The following is a 17,309-nucleotide window of genomic DNA, read 5'->3' on the forward strand; positions in this document are numbered from 1 at the left end:
ATGAGGCCCTGAATGTCTGTGTGAGAGAGGCAGCCAGAGGGGAGAGAGTAGATAGACAGGAGTTAAATAGCCACTCAGGCAAGAGGGAAGCAAGTGCTTTAAAACAAGGTTAAATAACACTTAGCACATCCATCAACTGCCTCTCCAAAAAGGAAAAAAAAAAAAAAAAAAAAAACTCTAAAAAAGATGATTGCTATTCTGCTTGCTAGACAGAACTTCAATAAGCTCATCCATACATTCATTACATAAAATGGAGAAACTAGACAAGGGTATATCTAGTGACTTCCCACATTTAAAGGCTTATTTAGCAGTTGGCCATTATTCAGTCAGCTCATTATGCCGAGCTGGACCTGAAATCGTACAATGGATATAAGCAACTGAGGGGTGGCATTGTTAATCGATATTGTACTGCTTTGCCGAGCAGCCTATTTGTTGTGAAAAAAGGGGAAAAGCGAGAAGAGGGGGGGGACGAGAGAGAGAGAGAGGAAGGGGCAGCCAGAACAAGAAAAGGAGGGAGAGGCAGAATCAGAAAATAACAAGAGAATGAAAGAGAGTGAGCGAGGGATTGAGGCAGGGACGTCCCTATTGAGTGTGCCTAATGAGGAAAAGCGTGCAGGGATCATTATCAAGAAGCCTCATTAGCGAGCTATGGCTGAGGAGGAGGAGGAGAGACGAGGGAAGGGAGTCGTGAGGTGCAGAGAGCGGGAGAGAAGAGAGAAAAAAGAGGGGGGGGAAAAAATTCAGAAAATAAATTGCCTCCAATTCAATATTCATGGATAAAGAGCTGGCTTCCTTTCACACTTATCTTTTTTCATTATGTGTAAATGCCGCAGCAGCTCAGGCAACTTCCACAGGAAACAGGCAATTAAAGTTAACTAGGCGAAGCTGGCTCCCTGCAGAACAGTACTGTCAGGTGGAACAAGCATCAACAGCACCAGCACAAACCAGCTGGCACCCTGGCTTAATAAGTCTGGCAATGATCGCCACATTACCCACTTATTCTGTGCTTTACAACAGTTTCGAGCTCATCGTATCTTCTTCGGTCGTCACAACAAAGACTCAAAGATTTGGATTACAACCTATGTTTGAAGCAGAATACAGCGGTGGAGGAACGGGGTTAACATTTCTGAGGTTAGTCGTCGAATAAAGAGATAACGTTCTATCAAATGCACAACACCAGAGTCAGGCAGAGTAGAGGCCAAAAATAACCCGACACGCCCCAAGCTGTGCTTTGTCTCCAAAAGGCATCATTTCCCTTCACAAAAAAAAAAAACAGACATTTCATTGTAAGCTAATCATTCAAAACCCTCCTCTCGACACTGACCGTGAAGGCTGGGTAGACGCCACGAGGCGGATGCTGGTGCTGGGTCAGAGGAGAAAGCAGAGATTCAGAGGTAGGGCTGCACCTGATGGCTATTTTCAATACAGTCATTTATTTTTTCCTCATTAAATCGACAAAAAGCCCCAAGTGACGAATTCAAATCGGACAAAGACATCACCTGCTTTTGTTAGCTGTTAAGTCAAAGCATGTGTAAATGTGGACACTGTAGTCACACTATGTAAATGTAGACACTCTAAAGGACATACGCATAGCCAAATAAAACATGCAAAGGAGAGGAGATCGCTGTTACCAGAGTGACAACAGCAAAACCAGACGCTGTGAAGGTTTATGTCGTGTTCCGCGGATTAGCATTTACATGATACGTGATAAGGAGCACACCGGCTGTAACTGACTTGTTAACCATTATCCCAACTACAATCTCGCCCTGTGTCGAATTCATGGAAATGAGGGTAAGAACATGGAAATGAGTCTGCACCTCTGACACTTGTCAAATCAGACTCAATCATACGCTGCTTCTGGCTATTAAAAGAGGGTGGGGTGGTTCTGTTACATACTCCATACAGTATGTGTATAGATTCTTTACAGTAAATTATATGACAACCTGACAGTACAGCAGGTGGTCCCTGCAGGGCAAACGTCTAACTTATGCATGTGTCAAAACTCAAATGCACTTTCTGATCCAACTGCGGTTGAACGCTCCTTGAGTTTGATGCTCCGAGTGTCTCTGAGGCTCTAGTGTTGAGACACTAGAGCATCACTGCTTCACCCACCCTGTGGGGACATGAAGATTGATCACCTGCCATCTTTTCACCCCTATAATTAAGACTGTTTTCCTGAGTGTATTAATGTGTGTGTGTTTCAGGCTAGCCCTGCCTATCTTTAATGAAGGCAGGGTCAACTCCTGTTGTGGAAAGGACTTTGTTGGGAAAAATAAAAAAAATAGAAGCGCAAATAGCGGGTAATTACTTTGGGCTCCTGGCTCATTGAGCTAAACCAAATTTTAAAATCTGCTGCTCACTTGACAACCTCCGACCACTATGTAACCTGACTATCAAAACCAAATACGCGTGTATGTTTTTAAGTAAACCAAATGCAAAATCCAGGCAGCGCACAGGCCATTATTTCAGAGTGGATTTTTTGGGGAAAGGGGGAAAGAGTTTCCCTGTACTGTCTGCTAGATTTAAACATCTGGGATTTTTATTTTATTTTTTTAAAGAAATAAGCTCCAACTGTTAAGCTAACCAATGTGATTTATTCGCCTACTGTTCATATTAACAGCTTTACAAATAAACAATTTAGTTCTGCTTACTTTTTTAAAGAATTAAAAGCAAAACATTGTTGCAGCTTGTTCCAATCATTTGCTCCATTAAATATTGGATTGTAACAAATAACGCCTGAAATGAAAACTTTGAATTACGATGACAATAAATAAATAAATAAATAAATAAATAAATAAATAAATAAACAAACTCGTTGTACTTTTTACCCACAGCAACAACAGAAATAGCTAATTTAAGCTTGTTAAATGACATGACTTAATTATGAAGCCGTGGCAACCATCAGGGAACAATGTAGTAAACAGAAGCAGGAAAAAAAGATGTTTGTGTTCTCCCTATTCTGCCACAACTACCCAAATCTTTTATCCACTACACCTTTCAAATGCTTAGTACCTGCTAAGTTCATGCTGCTGTAATCTCTGTTGTAATCACAATGCTTGTCCTGCCCTGACCACTCTTAATTCCTCGAGCTATTGGGTCAGAGGTAGGGGTAAGCCTGTTGGCTGGGACCTTTTATCTAATTAAAGTGCAGCCAAAGTGAAATCTGAGAAACATCATGATCTGATCTCCCAGTCTGGACTGTGTTACTATATATCAGATGTTCTTTGACTCTGGCTGAGAGGAGGAAAATCAGAGCGGAGCAGCAACCTGGGTGCTGACGGGTCATGGTTAACCAACAATCAGAAATTACAGCAGAAAACGCCACACTGACAGCACATTGCAAACAATGTCAACTCAAATAAAAACATAATAAACCACTGGAGACCAGGGCAAGTCTGCACAAGTGAAGAGGACACGGTGTTACTAGTTTGTATTCAGTCTAAAAACTCAAATGCCACAGACGAGTGAAAGAAAATTGCTGCTGATTAATACGCTAAGCTACTTTTATCCCCTTTTCACCCCCATTTCCCCTGTGAATCTATTGCCCTTTTCCCAGGTTATTCTTGACATGCGACACTTCGGCCGAAGCTTAGAAAGGTCAAATACACCCGTGAGCGAAATGTAGCACGTTTCAACAGTCTACATGTCTCTATCTGAATGCTGGTCCTCCTTCACGTATGCAGTTTTGCCTCTGGCCTCAGGTCAAATGAAGGAAGAAGAGGGGATATACACACAGTCAGAGGCAGATTGGGAAGTCCACGTACCCCGATGATAGCATTCAGCTCAGTCATTGTCACCTGCTTGGCCCGTTCAACAGCCTGAGCCACCTGCTGTTGATGCTGCAGGACACATAAACAAAGATTAGATCACTGATGGAGAAGAATATTTCCCGCCTGATGGTTCATCTAGACGAGTAGGCACTTAAGCTTGGGGGGCCTCCATAATGCACGATAGTCATTTAATCGCACTTATCATCAATAAAACAACACATCAATGTACTACATAGCACTCAACATAATAGGAGAATCTTCTATTAGGTAAAACAAGACATAAAAAAAGACTCTGTATTATATGTGTTTTATGTATTATAGAAATGCAGGTCAGAGTGAATCAAAGGAACACAAACTGAAATCTATTGTCTGGAGGTTTGCCGCTTCAGGCGTTTGAAGGTTTGCTTTCATTTCATTTCCTTGCGCATTAATTCTCATCTCAGTTTTCCAGGAAAGCCAGTTCCTTCAGAAGAACTGATTTATGTGTTTATGTTTGACTATTTGTTCAATATTGACAGGATGAGACAGAAAAGGGGCGATATTTTTAGAAGTGGTCAGTAGTTGTTTGAAGTTTGAGTCAAATACATTATTTAGTGGGCTAAAACTGTCAATTTAAAAAAAAGAAGGGAAAAAAAGGTTTCCTCATTGTTATGTGCAGTGAATCATCTGTTGTTCCCCAGAGATTATCTGCACAATAGTCATCGTCACAACTACAGTAACAGCACAATGTGAAACAAATGAGTCTCAGTCTCATCCTTGAAATGCTGCTGGCTGGGTTGACACTCACCTCTTGTGACAAGAATGGCATGATCTGAGCCAGAATTGCATTGAGGCGCTTGGCAATCTCAGTCTGTAGGAGAAGAGACAGAAATGATTAGAATGACATCCTTCCAGCATACTGCATGCCTCAGACAACAGAATAGCCAATAAGATAGCACTAAATGTTGCAGCGTCCATCAGGACACACCATGTATTTCTTAACTAAACTGGGACCGCCTTAGAACAAATTTGCTTCCCCCTTTCTCCCGCCTCCATTAGGCTCAGGCCTTATTTCATTAAGGCCTGAAATATGCTAATACCATCTGGCTGGAGAAAACCTAATGAGGTCCATACTTCATAATTACGGCCCATACAGAGGGGGGTAGGGCGTGCTGAAGCAGACAGGTTAACTCTGGCCCTATCTATCAGAGGCATCTTTGGTATCGACCACAGAATATTAGCTGGCAGAGTAAGCTGATACTGGAGGGCTCGCCATACATGGAGCACTTTACAGTGCTGCATTTGGTCAAATGGATGTGCTGTGCTGCCCGCCTACCGCACTTGAAGGTCCCTAGACATTTTGCCCAAGCCCATTTCCTTTTTTTTTTTTGAATCTGCACTTTCCATAGAAAGAGATGAGGAAGATGCATAGGAGAGGAACACAAAAGTAGAAAGCAGAATAAAAGAGAAGTGGTGGGGTATGTGTGGGGGTGATGAATGGTGAAGTGAAACCCTCTGATGTGACACTAAGGTAATGTGGTTTGACTGGACCGGGGGAGGTGAACTAATTGATTCTGAGAGATTAGGGGTGGAGGCCCAGCAGGTGTGTGTGGGCTGAAGAGGTCCTTCCCGCCATTTTATACGCTGCTGCACTTCACTCATTTTCTCCCTTAACCTTGTTTGACTGTGAAAGGGGGGGGGGGAGGAGGAGGTGCCAGTAGCTTTCTGCACAGCCTCTGTGTCACCCTTTTCATTCTGGAGGAGGGGGGAGAAACGGGAAAAGAGGGAGAGAAGAGGAGGAGAGAGACCTTTGCTGGCCTGTCAGGAATTATCTCACAACCCCCGTCTGACCTCAGACGCACTGTGCTTTCTCCCCTCCTTCCTCCTCCAAACGCTTCTTCGCACCCCTTCACGCTAATCTCCACTACTCTCGTCTGTGCCCTCCCTCTTTCCTCTTCCTCTCTCATCTTCCCCCTCTTCTGTTGCTGGGGCAACACTATCTGGCACGGCTGATCGTTATGTAAATTGGGCTGGGGCTCTGACCAGAACAGCCTGTAAAATCATATTAGGCGCAGCACAGAGGCAGGTCATTAAATTGAATTTTCGGCCTGTCGATCTGATCAGCACGGGAAATTAATGAGGGATAACTGGGAGACTGGAAATGGGGGTGGTGATGGTGGTGGGGTTCTTCGGAGACTCATAAACCATCATCATTAGCGGAGGCTGGATACAATGACACATGGGTAGGGTGAGAGTGTTTCAGTATCACACCACTTCTCTGGAAATGGCTGCAAGGGGAGCAACATGGGGCCTGTAGAAACGACGGTGTGCTGATACACTCGGCTATTAGAGCAACCACCATACAAACCCTCCCTCACACAGAAAGGCATCCATTTGTTCGGTGCAAATCACCACTTCAGAGCCACCACTTTTAAGCCAAAAAATAAATAAATAAAACGCATCGAATTCAGGTGCACCTTTTCGGTTTTTTTGAGTTGTTTAGTACTGTGCTAAAAAACACAGATTTCTCTCAACAATTCATTCTGAAACATGAGCTGAAGCACCAGGTGCTTTGAGAGCTGAGCTACTTAAATATTCCCAAAACCCATGGCTTCCTCTGAAATACCACCCCACCCCTCCTCGACTTTAAATATTACTTTGGAGCCAGGAAATAAAACAATGGAGCAGACTTCCTTTGCATCCATTTCTGTTGTACTTTCTGGGCCCCATTTATTGCAGTGTCACACAGGAGCGTCGATTTAAGAGATCATGAGGGCAAACACGGCTCACATGTCAACCTGTGACTGTAAACCCCTCAACCGAATCACTGATGCTATCAGCTACATCTCATCCTTCCGTGTCGTATTTAGTCACTCAGCTATGTTCAGACAGAGTTCATGCGTTAAGGAGAGCAAAACAGGCACATGGCATATCTGCACGTCCTTTTGACAGCCATCCATTCTGAAGGGTTAAAATAAAAAAAATAAAAAACCAACAACAACAACAACAAAAAAAAAAAAAAACCTGCACACATTGATAACAAATCCAACGACTTGCAGCGCTCGTAACGACTCCCACTTTACTTTGCAGGCACTATTTTCCACAGTGCTTTTAGTGGCAGAGACGGGCACTGGAAAGAGTTTACTGTCACTTAAAGCCACTGAAAACAGAAGCTTTTGAGCCGGCAGAAGCTTTTCACTGCAGCTCCACAATTACAGGTACTCAGGGTTGTCTAGTAGCACCAGAGTTTGGAGAGGCTCTCTCTCTCCGTTTCTCTCCGTTTCCCTCTCTCTCTCTCTCTCTCCATTGCCTGCCCCCCTCCCCCGTCAACGGTGCGTTGAAAGCCATTTGGCTGTTTGTCGCTCCAGGCATTAGCCCCCGAGTGGAGAGCTGAGTCTCTGACGAGGATTCAATTGGCGAGGAAAACAAGTGGCATATGATGGTGGGGGGTGGGGGGCACAGAGATGGCTGTTTGGGAATTATCTTCTCAGCCAGAGCAGAGAAAGAAAGAGGCACTTAGAGGTATCTTGTTCATTACAAATGCATGAAGAATATTTTGCATGTGCATGTCATTCTATTTTGAGTATTTTGAGCTCACACACACACACACACACACACACACACACACACACACACACACACACACACACACACACACACACACACACACACACACACACACACACACACACACACACACACACACACACACACACACACACACACACACACACACACACACACACACACACACACACACACACACACACACACACACACACACACACACACACACACACACACACACACACACACAGTGACATCCTTTTCTGCAGGGGGAGCATGTGGAAACAGGTTGTTTTCCAACAGATTACATCTGATTTTGTTAACGCTCAAATCATCAAATACACAACATTTTTTTATGCTTCTTATTTCTGAATGATGTAGTGTAGTGTACATGTACACACATATTCATGACAGGCCTGTCATCAGTTGGATTGAGCGAACGCGCACACACTAATTGTGTAATACTGTTCTTCCAGTCCTTCTAGCCTGGCTATCAAAATAAAGCAGGTCTCTCAGCCTCCGGTAACCTCGTCAAGCTCCCTTGAGACACACACAAACACTGTGTGTGTGTTCTCATAGTCAGTTTGTTTTGGCTTTGAGAAAGATCGGCCATCATCACCTTGGCAAACAATTCCAGGAATCCTGTATAAATTATTCATTTGCACAAGCTCTCCCGTCTCCCTCCCTCTGCTCCTCCTTTCACCCTCTTCCTCCAGGAAACGGACTTCACTCTCCTTGACAAAGCACTTTCTCTGTTTCCCTCATTCATTCAACAAGTGAGGAAATTGATATGTGGAGCAAATTCACAAAATGGCTACCCAAGGTGCAACTAAGTTAAGCAGCACAGTAGAAAGATAGAGGAATTTATTCATCAGGTTTTCTATTCGTGTGGCACTCACTTTGCCAAAGAGAGCATTTGAGAAGAAAAAAAAAAAGAAGAAAAAAAAATCAAAATGTAGGCAAGCGTACGAGATAAACAGGGACCACAACAGAGAACAGAGGGAGCGAAAAAAAACAAAGCATCCCCCACCACAAAGTCAGCAGGGCACGATGCTGAGGCAGCCTAATGAGCTGCGCTAATTAAAATCACTTATTGACAGCAAGCGAGGGTGATTACCTCCACCCTGCACTCTTTGCCATCATAAGAGACACTGTCAAAACAAATTACCCCCCGGCAGCCGCACAGATCCCTTTCATAGCAACTATTCAGCTCGGCAGCAGCATTAGGGGAAACTGTGTGTCTGCGGGAACTTGAATTGCAGTGTTTGTGTGTAAAGACACAACTGGTGCTACCATGTAAGGGATGGGGAGTATATATTTATGTGCGCCCCATGTTTATACCTATTCCCCCTCTCTTTTCAATCGCGCTTTTAGTTTATCATTTCTTTGTCACAGTGCAATAAATCTTCAGCGCAAGCGAAGTAATATGCCTGCCTGCATCCAATAATCCAGCCTCCCTCCGGTCGCACCAATAACGGGGACAGCTGAGGGGCGTCTGTTTACCTCTCGCTGATGTCACCACAGACACTCGTTCACCAGGGATGGGAGGGTGTGTGTGTGTGTGTGTGTGTGTGTGGTGGGGGGGGGGGTCATGCATTATTCAGAGAGCTCAGTCGTCTCCACCGGGCTTATTGATAAACAAAGGAGATGCACAGGAGAGGACAAGTCGATTAACCCATTTACCCTGAAGGCCCTCCTGTCTCCACCCCTTACCCCCCACCACACCCCTTTTTGTACCCACTTGTTTTGTCAACCGCCACCATCATCCACCCACCAGCTTCCACACCCACCCTGCATCACTACAATCTCCTTGTTGCTTTACAGAGAAACGCTCAGCAACGTGAAGGAAGGGGGGTGGGCAGCTCCATGATAAACTGTAAACACACCTAGTAAGCGCGCATGCACACACAGAGACACACACACACCACGTGCCTACAGAAAATGTCTACGCTTGATGAATTGCACAGTGTGCTGCTGTTCCAACTGGGCTACCCTCCCACTGATGCCATTAACCTTCTGGATCTGAGGGCCATGAAGCCTCCAACCCACCCCTCTCCATCTCTCCCCCTCTGACAGACTCCCACTCTCATACATCATATCACACAGCTAATGACACAAGGGCCATCATTCACATCACATCGTTGGGGCGGCGGGGGCAGAAAAGGGAGGAGGGCGCAATGAAAAGACATAAGGGCGCCAAGAGGAGGTGGAGAAGGAGAATTAGGGAGGCAAAGGCAACTGAAGGAAACAGAAAGCAAGTGTGAATCAGAGAAAATGGAAATGTAAGTGCAGGAAGATAAAAAGGGGGCAGTCTGGAGATCTTTTGTTCTTCTCCTTTTAAAGTAAACAGAATAAAAACATTATGCTGATGTGATTTCACACAGCTGACTACAGCCTCGGGTCACATTGTTAGCTAAACGGAGCGGTTTTGCTGTGCTGTCTTCAGGTGTAATCTGACTTTTACAGAGGGTTGATTCTTTATTTAGGCCTCTGGTGACTACAGTATGTGCGGAATTACGATATCTTACTCTAACTACACCAAAAGTTCTCTGGCATACAGTCCAGATCAACCTGTGCATGCATCAAAACTCATCAGGTGAGATTTCTCAGAACAAGTACAGACATCTTACAGGTAAAAGTCCAAACTTTTATTTGGATTCATGTTAAAAAACCCAGAGCCCAAACTTACATACTGAGGGGGGAATAACATGTGTCCAATAGCCAGTCCAAAACACCCCCCAACCCCACTGAAAAAATTATTCATGTTAATTTTCTAGATTTGCAACTCTACAATATTATAGATTTTTTTTAAAAACAAGGTCATCAAAGCACTGCTGGAGCTACTGAACTTTTTGTTTCTTGCTAGAGGACTGTTTAGTAAGTCAATTCACTATTTGGGACGGTTTCCACAAAACAAAACAAAGCAAAAAAAACACCAACCTGCTTCAAACAGTCTGGACATGACAGACCAAAGATCAACTGGAAATACACCAACAAACGTGGCCAGTGCTTCTAAACCTAACTCGACGGTAACGTGACATGGAGTGAACTGTGGACATTTGTGATACAGCATGATGCCCAGTGCTGGGTGGCAGCTGAACTAATGAGCTTTTAGCTCAAATGGCACTTGGGAGGCTTGGAGAATAAAGCAGGCAATGTATGTGCTCACTCACACACTCAGAAAGGCAAACCGCACACACGCACACAGACACACCATGTTCTCAGAATTTGTGCCAAATACTTCACTTTAATCTTATCAAACCATCCACATCAGGCAGCGTGCCCTTCGTGTTGTTTAGCCTGTCAGCATTTTCACTACAGGAAGCCAGTATGTGTACGCTCCCAGAAGCATTTAGGGATGAGGGTAGAAACTAAGATCAGGTATGCATGTGTATGTGTTTATATTCTTAATCACTAGGAAGGGATGGGGGAGGGGGGTGTTTTGGCTGTACACAAAGCATCTCTGATATGGCTACATACCTGTTTGTGCATCTCAATGTTAAGCCCGTAGGACATCTCATAGTACTGTAAAAGAACGGAGAGAGAGAGAGAGAGAGTAGAAAAAAAAAAACATTATTAACTTAAATGAATTCATATGTTGAATTAATTAGAGACAGATGTTTATCCATAATGACACCATTCTTAATTGAGCAAAACGCGAGACAGTCCAAACTCCTCTCGACTTTTCTCTGAATGCACAGAGAACTCGTGCAACAAGACAAACACTGGTTAACTGGTGTGACATCTTATCGGTCCTCTCAAGCACCCAAACAAGAATAAAAGAAGTCAATCACATGTAGAAGAACAACGGCAGCACGGTCGAACTGACATTAACCGACGAGGCTGACATCTCGACGTGCATTTTTCAGCCGCGGCAGACGCTCGCCTGGCTGCTGCCCCTGTTTACTTCTACTTGGCACGGCCTCATCTTTGAGCGCAAACACCGTCCAGACAGCAAGGAGAAAGCCAATACTATTATTGAAAACAACATTATCTGCTGCTGATTGCCAAAAAAGCTTGCGAGCCCACCAACAGATACAAACTAAAGCCTAGTAGTTTGTCTGCCTTGTTTATCAAACACACAGCAAACAGCTTCCATTTATTGTAGCTACTCCCACCACCTTCTGGTTCCTCACAGGGAAAATAATATTTAACAAACGTACTGCTGCGTTTGGTTAAAGTCATTCCTTTCATGTACAAACAAGATAAGCACGCACATACACAAGTGTGAGGTCTAAGTTACACAACTTGTCAGATAAAGATTGTTCTTTTTTTTTTTCTCCTTTTTTCTTCCCATGCACACAATGAAGCCTTTCCTGTATTAGCAAGAAGCTTTGAGCTGGCTTGTCTTTACAGAGGCACAGATTTCTTTGTCTCCCATTTGATCATCAGAGAGCTCTGAATTGACTATAATAAGATTTAACTGCACTATTGGAACTGTTTTACATTTAACCCTTTGCAGCACTTTGATAGGCATCAAGCACTTATCTCACTTCTCAAGTGTGGTTTCCATTAAAAGGTGAAAGCTCTGACACATGCAGTGCACAAAGCAAGCAAAATGACATGCAGCAAGTACGCAGGGTCAGATTTTTAACTTCCTGCTCTCTGACTTCGAACGTGATTTAAGCTGCGACTAAAAGCTACTCATCTAGTAAATGCCCCTGGGTGTTTTTGGTGTTGTGAAAACCTTGCAGACGCATTTTGAACTTGCATGCTTTTGAGTTTATAATCAGAAACAATACAGAAACATGAGAAAGTTTCTCATGTGACAAACTGTGATCGGCACATCTATAACATTTTTGAATGAGGGGAGAAAAAAAGACTTAAATCCATTACTTACTTTGATTATCAAATGTAAGTTTTTTCCATTTTCCACCCATTTTTTTACTAATAGAGATAGATTTTTACTGATATCAATGACAAGTAATTATCCAACAAGTAGTTCATTATCATTGCAGCTGGGAGGAAAAACACACACAAAGTCTCCCAATATGTGAGAAATCTGTGGGTGTGACCACATGGCTCAGTTAAGATTTAAAACTCTCACACACACAGGAAGCTGTCTGATTCTCACACACACACAGCCAGCAGACCAGTCATTAACCCCCAGTGGACCATGCTGGGTGTGTTAGGGAGGGGTGGTGGAGGGTCATAAAGAGGACCCTAGAGCCACTGAGAGGAGGGGTAGGGGGGGTCGTCACACCCCACAATCAATAGTTGGACGTTTGACCTCGGCTAGAGTTTCACCCCCCCTCCCTTCTTATCCCATGAAAACTCAGGCGTGAGTCAACAGTCTTAACACAGGCTCTACAAAAACAACCAGGTTCTTTTCAGCACCTGTGACTGTTCACCACCTGAGGCGAAAGGGAGGAAACGCCATTCAAATCCTGTTCTCGGCTTAATAGCTGTAGTACTCACCATGACGTAGTGACGCTGCATCTCCGTCTTTTCGTTGGCCAGTTTGTCGTATTCTACTTTAAGGCTGGGTGGGGAAGAAAAAGCATTGCGTTTGTAAAAAGGATTGGTACACCGATGCAAAACGTTTGGTTTTTGTGCGCCACGTTATGATTGCACAAAGCTACAGTAAGGGAACAAAACATCAGCGGCTTCTGCTTCACGTTTCCAGGAAGCCGATGCTGTTTACAGTAGTAGTCTAGTCATTACCTGTGGTACTGGGCCTGCAGGAACTGAAATTCGTCTTTGATCCTATCGCAGGACTCTGCTACTGTGAACTTGAAGCCAGGCTGCCCTGGCTGGTGAGGAGCCTGAAAAGTGTGAGATTGGAGATACCACAGGTGTAAATAACATCATCACATAGCTGAGCTCTCTCTTGCCACCTCCTCCTCTCCTTCTTTCTTTTTTTTTGATAACCCCCCCCCAGTCCTTTCTTTTATGGTTTGTCTTCTCATTTCCCTTGAATCTTGGACTGGCAGAGGAGGGAGCTGCTTTCACTCAACATGTGCAGCGACAGAGGTGTGACTTTATCCGTTTGCCAGGTAGAGTTGCTAAATCACACAGTGCTTTTTTTTTTTACTGCACAATTAACTTTCAGGACTGTAAAAAGAAAAAAAAGCTGGAAAAAAATACTACTACTAATAAATCATTCACCACAAACAGCACCGGCAAACATAAAGTCAGTTTACAGAAGGAGGTGATGATCTACTTTACCGAGTCCAACACAATCTCAGATCTTGTTTCCAATAAACACCACCTCTCGGTGCCTCTCCTTGCCACAGTGAAGCCCTCAGCAGCACTGATGCAGACCATAAATAGTAAGGTGTGGATCAGCAGCTCCACTCTGACGAGCTAATTAGGCCATTTTGAAGGGCAGCGCTTCTGCATCAATTTACAAACAGCGACTAAAGACGGGGGACTTACCGGATGCCGGCCTTGTGGATACATGTCGAGTCCTTTTTCCACAAGGGAGTCGGTGTGTTGTTTTTCTCGTGCTTTCTTTCCGTAATCCCAGCGAAGGTGCGGTAAATCCCCGCCACCCCCTCCCCGATATGCGCAGGATGGCGGCGGACAAAGCCTCGTTCTCGGCTGCGAGGCGCACACTCAGAGCCAGCCCAGCGGATGGATCAGCTCCTTTCTTTTGTACCTAAACAAACAGAAAACAGCTGGATCACGTTCACAGCGCCTGAAAGCAACACGAACGTAGAGCTTCATGAACTCTCCGATACACCTTGTGCAAAATGCAGAATAAAGTCGTTTTGTTTTTGTTTTTTTACCCACTAATTCTCTGAGCGTGTGTACCACAAAACATAAATCTGTAGTCTAGATGTGCAAAAGAAAAGAAAGGGAAAAAGAAAAACCAAGAGTGGCAGCAAAATGCGTTTGATGCCACGGATCAAATAAATCCCAAAGTTTAGACTTTTGATCACAGCCGCAACGACACGATGAGCTCTTTTTTTGGCTTTTTCCTCGTAAATCTAACGAGTCGTCTTCCACAAGGGTAAAGAAAACACGCAACTGTTGTTTTTGGTGGTCCGGGAAGATCAGAAAACAAGGAGCTGCTGCTTTCAAAGTCGGCTGCCATAAAGCCACCGCCACCACTACTACCACCCGTCTTGTTAGCGGCTCTCTTCATGTAACCCCCCCTCTCTTTTTTTCTTTTTTTTACCTTTGTCTCGACTGATTCTTCTCCTCCTCTCCTCTGCACAGGTAAGAAGAATATATATGGAAAAAAATAGTATCCACACGCAGCTTAATATCCGGTAATCTGTAACGTTCACCACAGAATTGATAAGAGGGCGGACAATTGTCCGTCGTCGTTTCTGTTTTTCATATACTTCTTTGCTCTTCTTTTCCCCCTTGAGAGTCCTTTAAAAACCCCGGTGATTCCCGAGACTGAGAGCGTCGCTCAGTCCGCTCGGACGCTGGAAACCCCTCGACTGGGACGAGTTTTTGACCGCAGACAACTTCAAAGAAAGCCTCTGTTAGATCCAGTAGCAGCTCGAAACTCTTCCAGTAAGTCCAGAGATTATTATTTTGCGAGTCAAGCGGGTTTTTTTTTTTTTCTTGTTTAAAATGTCGGCCGTTGTGAAACGCACCGCCAGCCTGCAGTTGGGTACCCAGTTCCTCTGCCGCGCGCTGTACCACACACAGACTGTGCACTGACACGAGGACCCGACTGCCGAGAGAGGGGCCTCGCGCTAACCAATTGGGTTCTCCGGAGGAGTTTAGCGCCGAAGACCAATCACGGCGCGTCAGTCCCACGTGGGGTACACAGCACTGTCGCGTTCTGATTGGGCCACGATATGTGACCTCGCATGTTCGCCATTTTGGATTTGAAGTGACATTCGGTGCGTTCAACAACTTGTTCAAAACAAAGGTAATAATTTATATGTCCGTGCACTGCAGCGGGTGCCCGAGTGTTTCAGAATACTACACGGTATGTACCAACGAGCTGTACAATTTAAAACGAGGCTCGTTCTCAAACAGAGAAAAATAACCCACCCCCAAAATAGAAGGGATCATTTTAATAAAAGCTTTCGCCTTCAAAATCTGCTCACTATATGAGCAATTACAACTGAAGCTGGCGTGACCCTGAAAAAAAGGTTATAGTTTGAAGCTGGACGATTTCACTGCGCTCTCGGTTGAAAAAGAGAGCTAGAGATGCCAAGAAAAAGAAATACGTTCTATTTCTGTGCCAAGAATAATACGAGCTCATAGAATTTCATTCAAGACTCGAAGTGCGCAGATGTGAATACCCCTTCATCTACAGCAGAGTGTCCTTTGAGTGACTTGAATTGATCGACCTATTTCTAACGAGACCTCAAGCATCTACAAGCTTTCCTATCAGCAGCACTAGGTAGGCTACAACACGTCTGCGCCTCAGCCTATCACGTGTTTCTCACTATGCCCTGCCCCACGTGGGTCCCCTCTTTCCCTCCACCCCTCCCTCCGTGCACTTCACTGCCTTCCATCCAATGATCTCGCAGCTGTCTTCCTGCGCGGCTCACCATTGGCTAGTGGCTGGAAAAGCTGTCAGTCAGGAGTCCTAGTTGTCAATTAAACCCACGTTGGGTACGGCGCTGACAAATGCCTGTGCTACTCTCCCTCCTGCCTGCGAACAGTGCCTGGAATGGCTGCTTAATTAGCTTCGAATGGCTTTTCCTTTCAGCTCAAACAATCTGTCACTACCATGTGGTAAAAAGAGCCCTGCATAAAACAAAAGCAGGAGAAAAAAAAGCCAGTAGGGGCTAAATATCAGTTTGATTCTCCCCCCCTCCCTCTCCTCTTCAACCCCTCCATGAAAACATTTGCTGCAAAACAAAGCTTTTACCTCGCTCAAACACTGGATTCTCTCACTCATCTGCTTCTGCTCTCATTTTCTTCTAAAACTGGATTCATTTGTTTACCTGGGTGTCCATTTAGCCCCTGCATGTTTAAATTTAGGGACCAGATTTTTCTTTTTGCTTGTGGCCTGGCTTTACCTGGCCCACATGACATTTATGCTTTGACTGATTTATTAGCATGCTGTGAAATGTCTTCCCCATAGTTTAATTTCACCTAGATGGAGTAGTCATTTAAAAAAAATGTTTTATACATATATATACATATATGATTTTTTTTTTTGTTTAAATTAATGCATCCTAGCATTAATAATGGTGATAGCATGTATGACACTTAACCACATGTCGAGAGCAAATTTAAGAGGAAACTGCTGTGACAACAAATGAGAAAGGGGGGAAAATGTGAACTGTTTCTGAATAATACTTTGCGGTGACCACAGTGAGAAATACTCTATGTTATTTGTAGCATAACTAAGTGCCAAAAGTCAAGAAGTATATCAAATTTGAACTGCAGCTAGCATGCTGAGAGCTTTAGCCGTTGCTAAGCAACAAATGTATCCCTCCTGCAGATGTGGTGACATCAGTTGGGATAATAACTCATGCACTGAGGGCATGTCAGTGAGCAACACACTGGCAGACTTTAAAGAAGGCCTTTTTTTTCCCCCTGCACAGAACTTCTCCTAATGATGAATTATCTGTAGTCCTCGCTGTAATCATGGCACTCTGAGTGGGAACGCGCTTAAACTACATGCAAACTCTTTGCACTTCTCAAAATCTGAGCTTCCTGAGGGAACTGTTAGTTCTCAGCCAGGAACAACCGCTGTCTGGCTTTGTATTTCTGACAGACACTTTGACTCGTAACCCATTAACAGGTAATACCAACAGCCTCCCATTATTCTATTTAAAAAGAAAGAAAAAGTCACTCTTGGAAAAGACCATTTCTGTCATGTTTTCCAATCTGATTTAATAATTGTGCCAAATTCATTGCAAGTTTTCAGGCCCTTTCATTTTGTTATGTTTCATAGAATTTGACAACCACACAAATACAGAATATCAATCAAATGTGTAAAAAAAACTAACAAAAAATGAATTCTGAATCGAGCTGTCATGCATCCTGCTTCTGTCAGTGGTCCTTAAGGATGCCTCTAAAAATTCACCCGAGTCCACAGCTATCTGAGGGGCCATCAATTTTCTA

At 44.1% G+C, this 17,309-nt stretch overlaps 1 protein-coding gene across 11 annotated transcripts in view; it reads right to left on the bottom strand.

Annotated features, from left to right (window-relative positions):
* The window catches only part of LOC116324021 (transducin-like enhancer protein 3-B), a 29,411-nt gene extending 13,744 nt beyond the window's left edge, over positions 1–15,667 (bottom strand). For 3 of the 11 annotated variants that reach the window (XM_039608123.1, XM_031744561.2, XM_031744556.2), the window contains exons 1-8: positions 14,440–15,470; positions 13,695–13,917; positions 12,981–13,081; positions 12,735–12,798; positions 10,797–10,841; positions 4,558–4,620; positions 3,735–3,839; positions 1,325–1,363 (exon numbers count right to left, since the gene is read on the bottom strand). In XM_039608123.1, the coding sequence (XP_039464057.1) occupies positions 1,325–1,363; positions 3,735–3,839; positions 4,558–4,620; positions 10,797–10,841; positions 12,735–12,798; positions 12,981–13,081; positions 13,695–13,718 (441 nt within the window). In that variant the 5' untranslated portion in view covers positions 13,719–13,917; positions 14,440–15,470. Of the gene's footprint in view, positions 1–1,324; positions 1,364–3,734; positions 3,840–4,557; positions 4,621–10,796; positions 10,842–12,734; positions 12,799–12,980; positions 13,082–13,694; positions 13,918–14,439; positions 15,471–15,529 lie in introns of those variants that run through there. The other 8 variants (XM_031744563.2, XM_031744562.2, XM_031744560.2 and 5 more) reach the window with 6 other exon arrangements.
* Positions 15,668–17,309: the final 1,642 nt, after the last annotated feature.

This window comes from Oreochromis aureus, linkage group 1 (assembly GCF_013358895.1).
Source record: "Oreochromis aureus strain Israel breed Guangdong linkage group 1, ZZ_aureus, whole genome shotgun sequence".
Taxonomy (NCBI): Eukaryota; Metazoa; Chordata; class Actinopteri; order Cichliformes; family Cichlidae; genus Oreochromis; species Oreochromis aureus.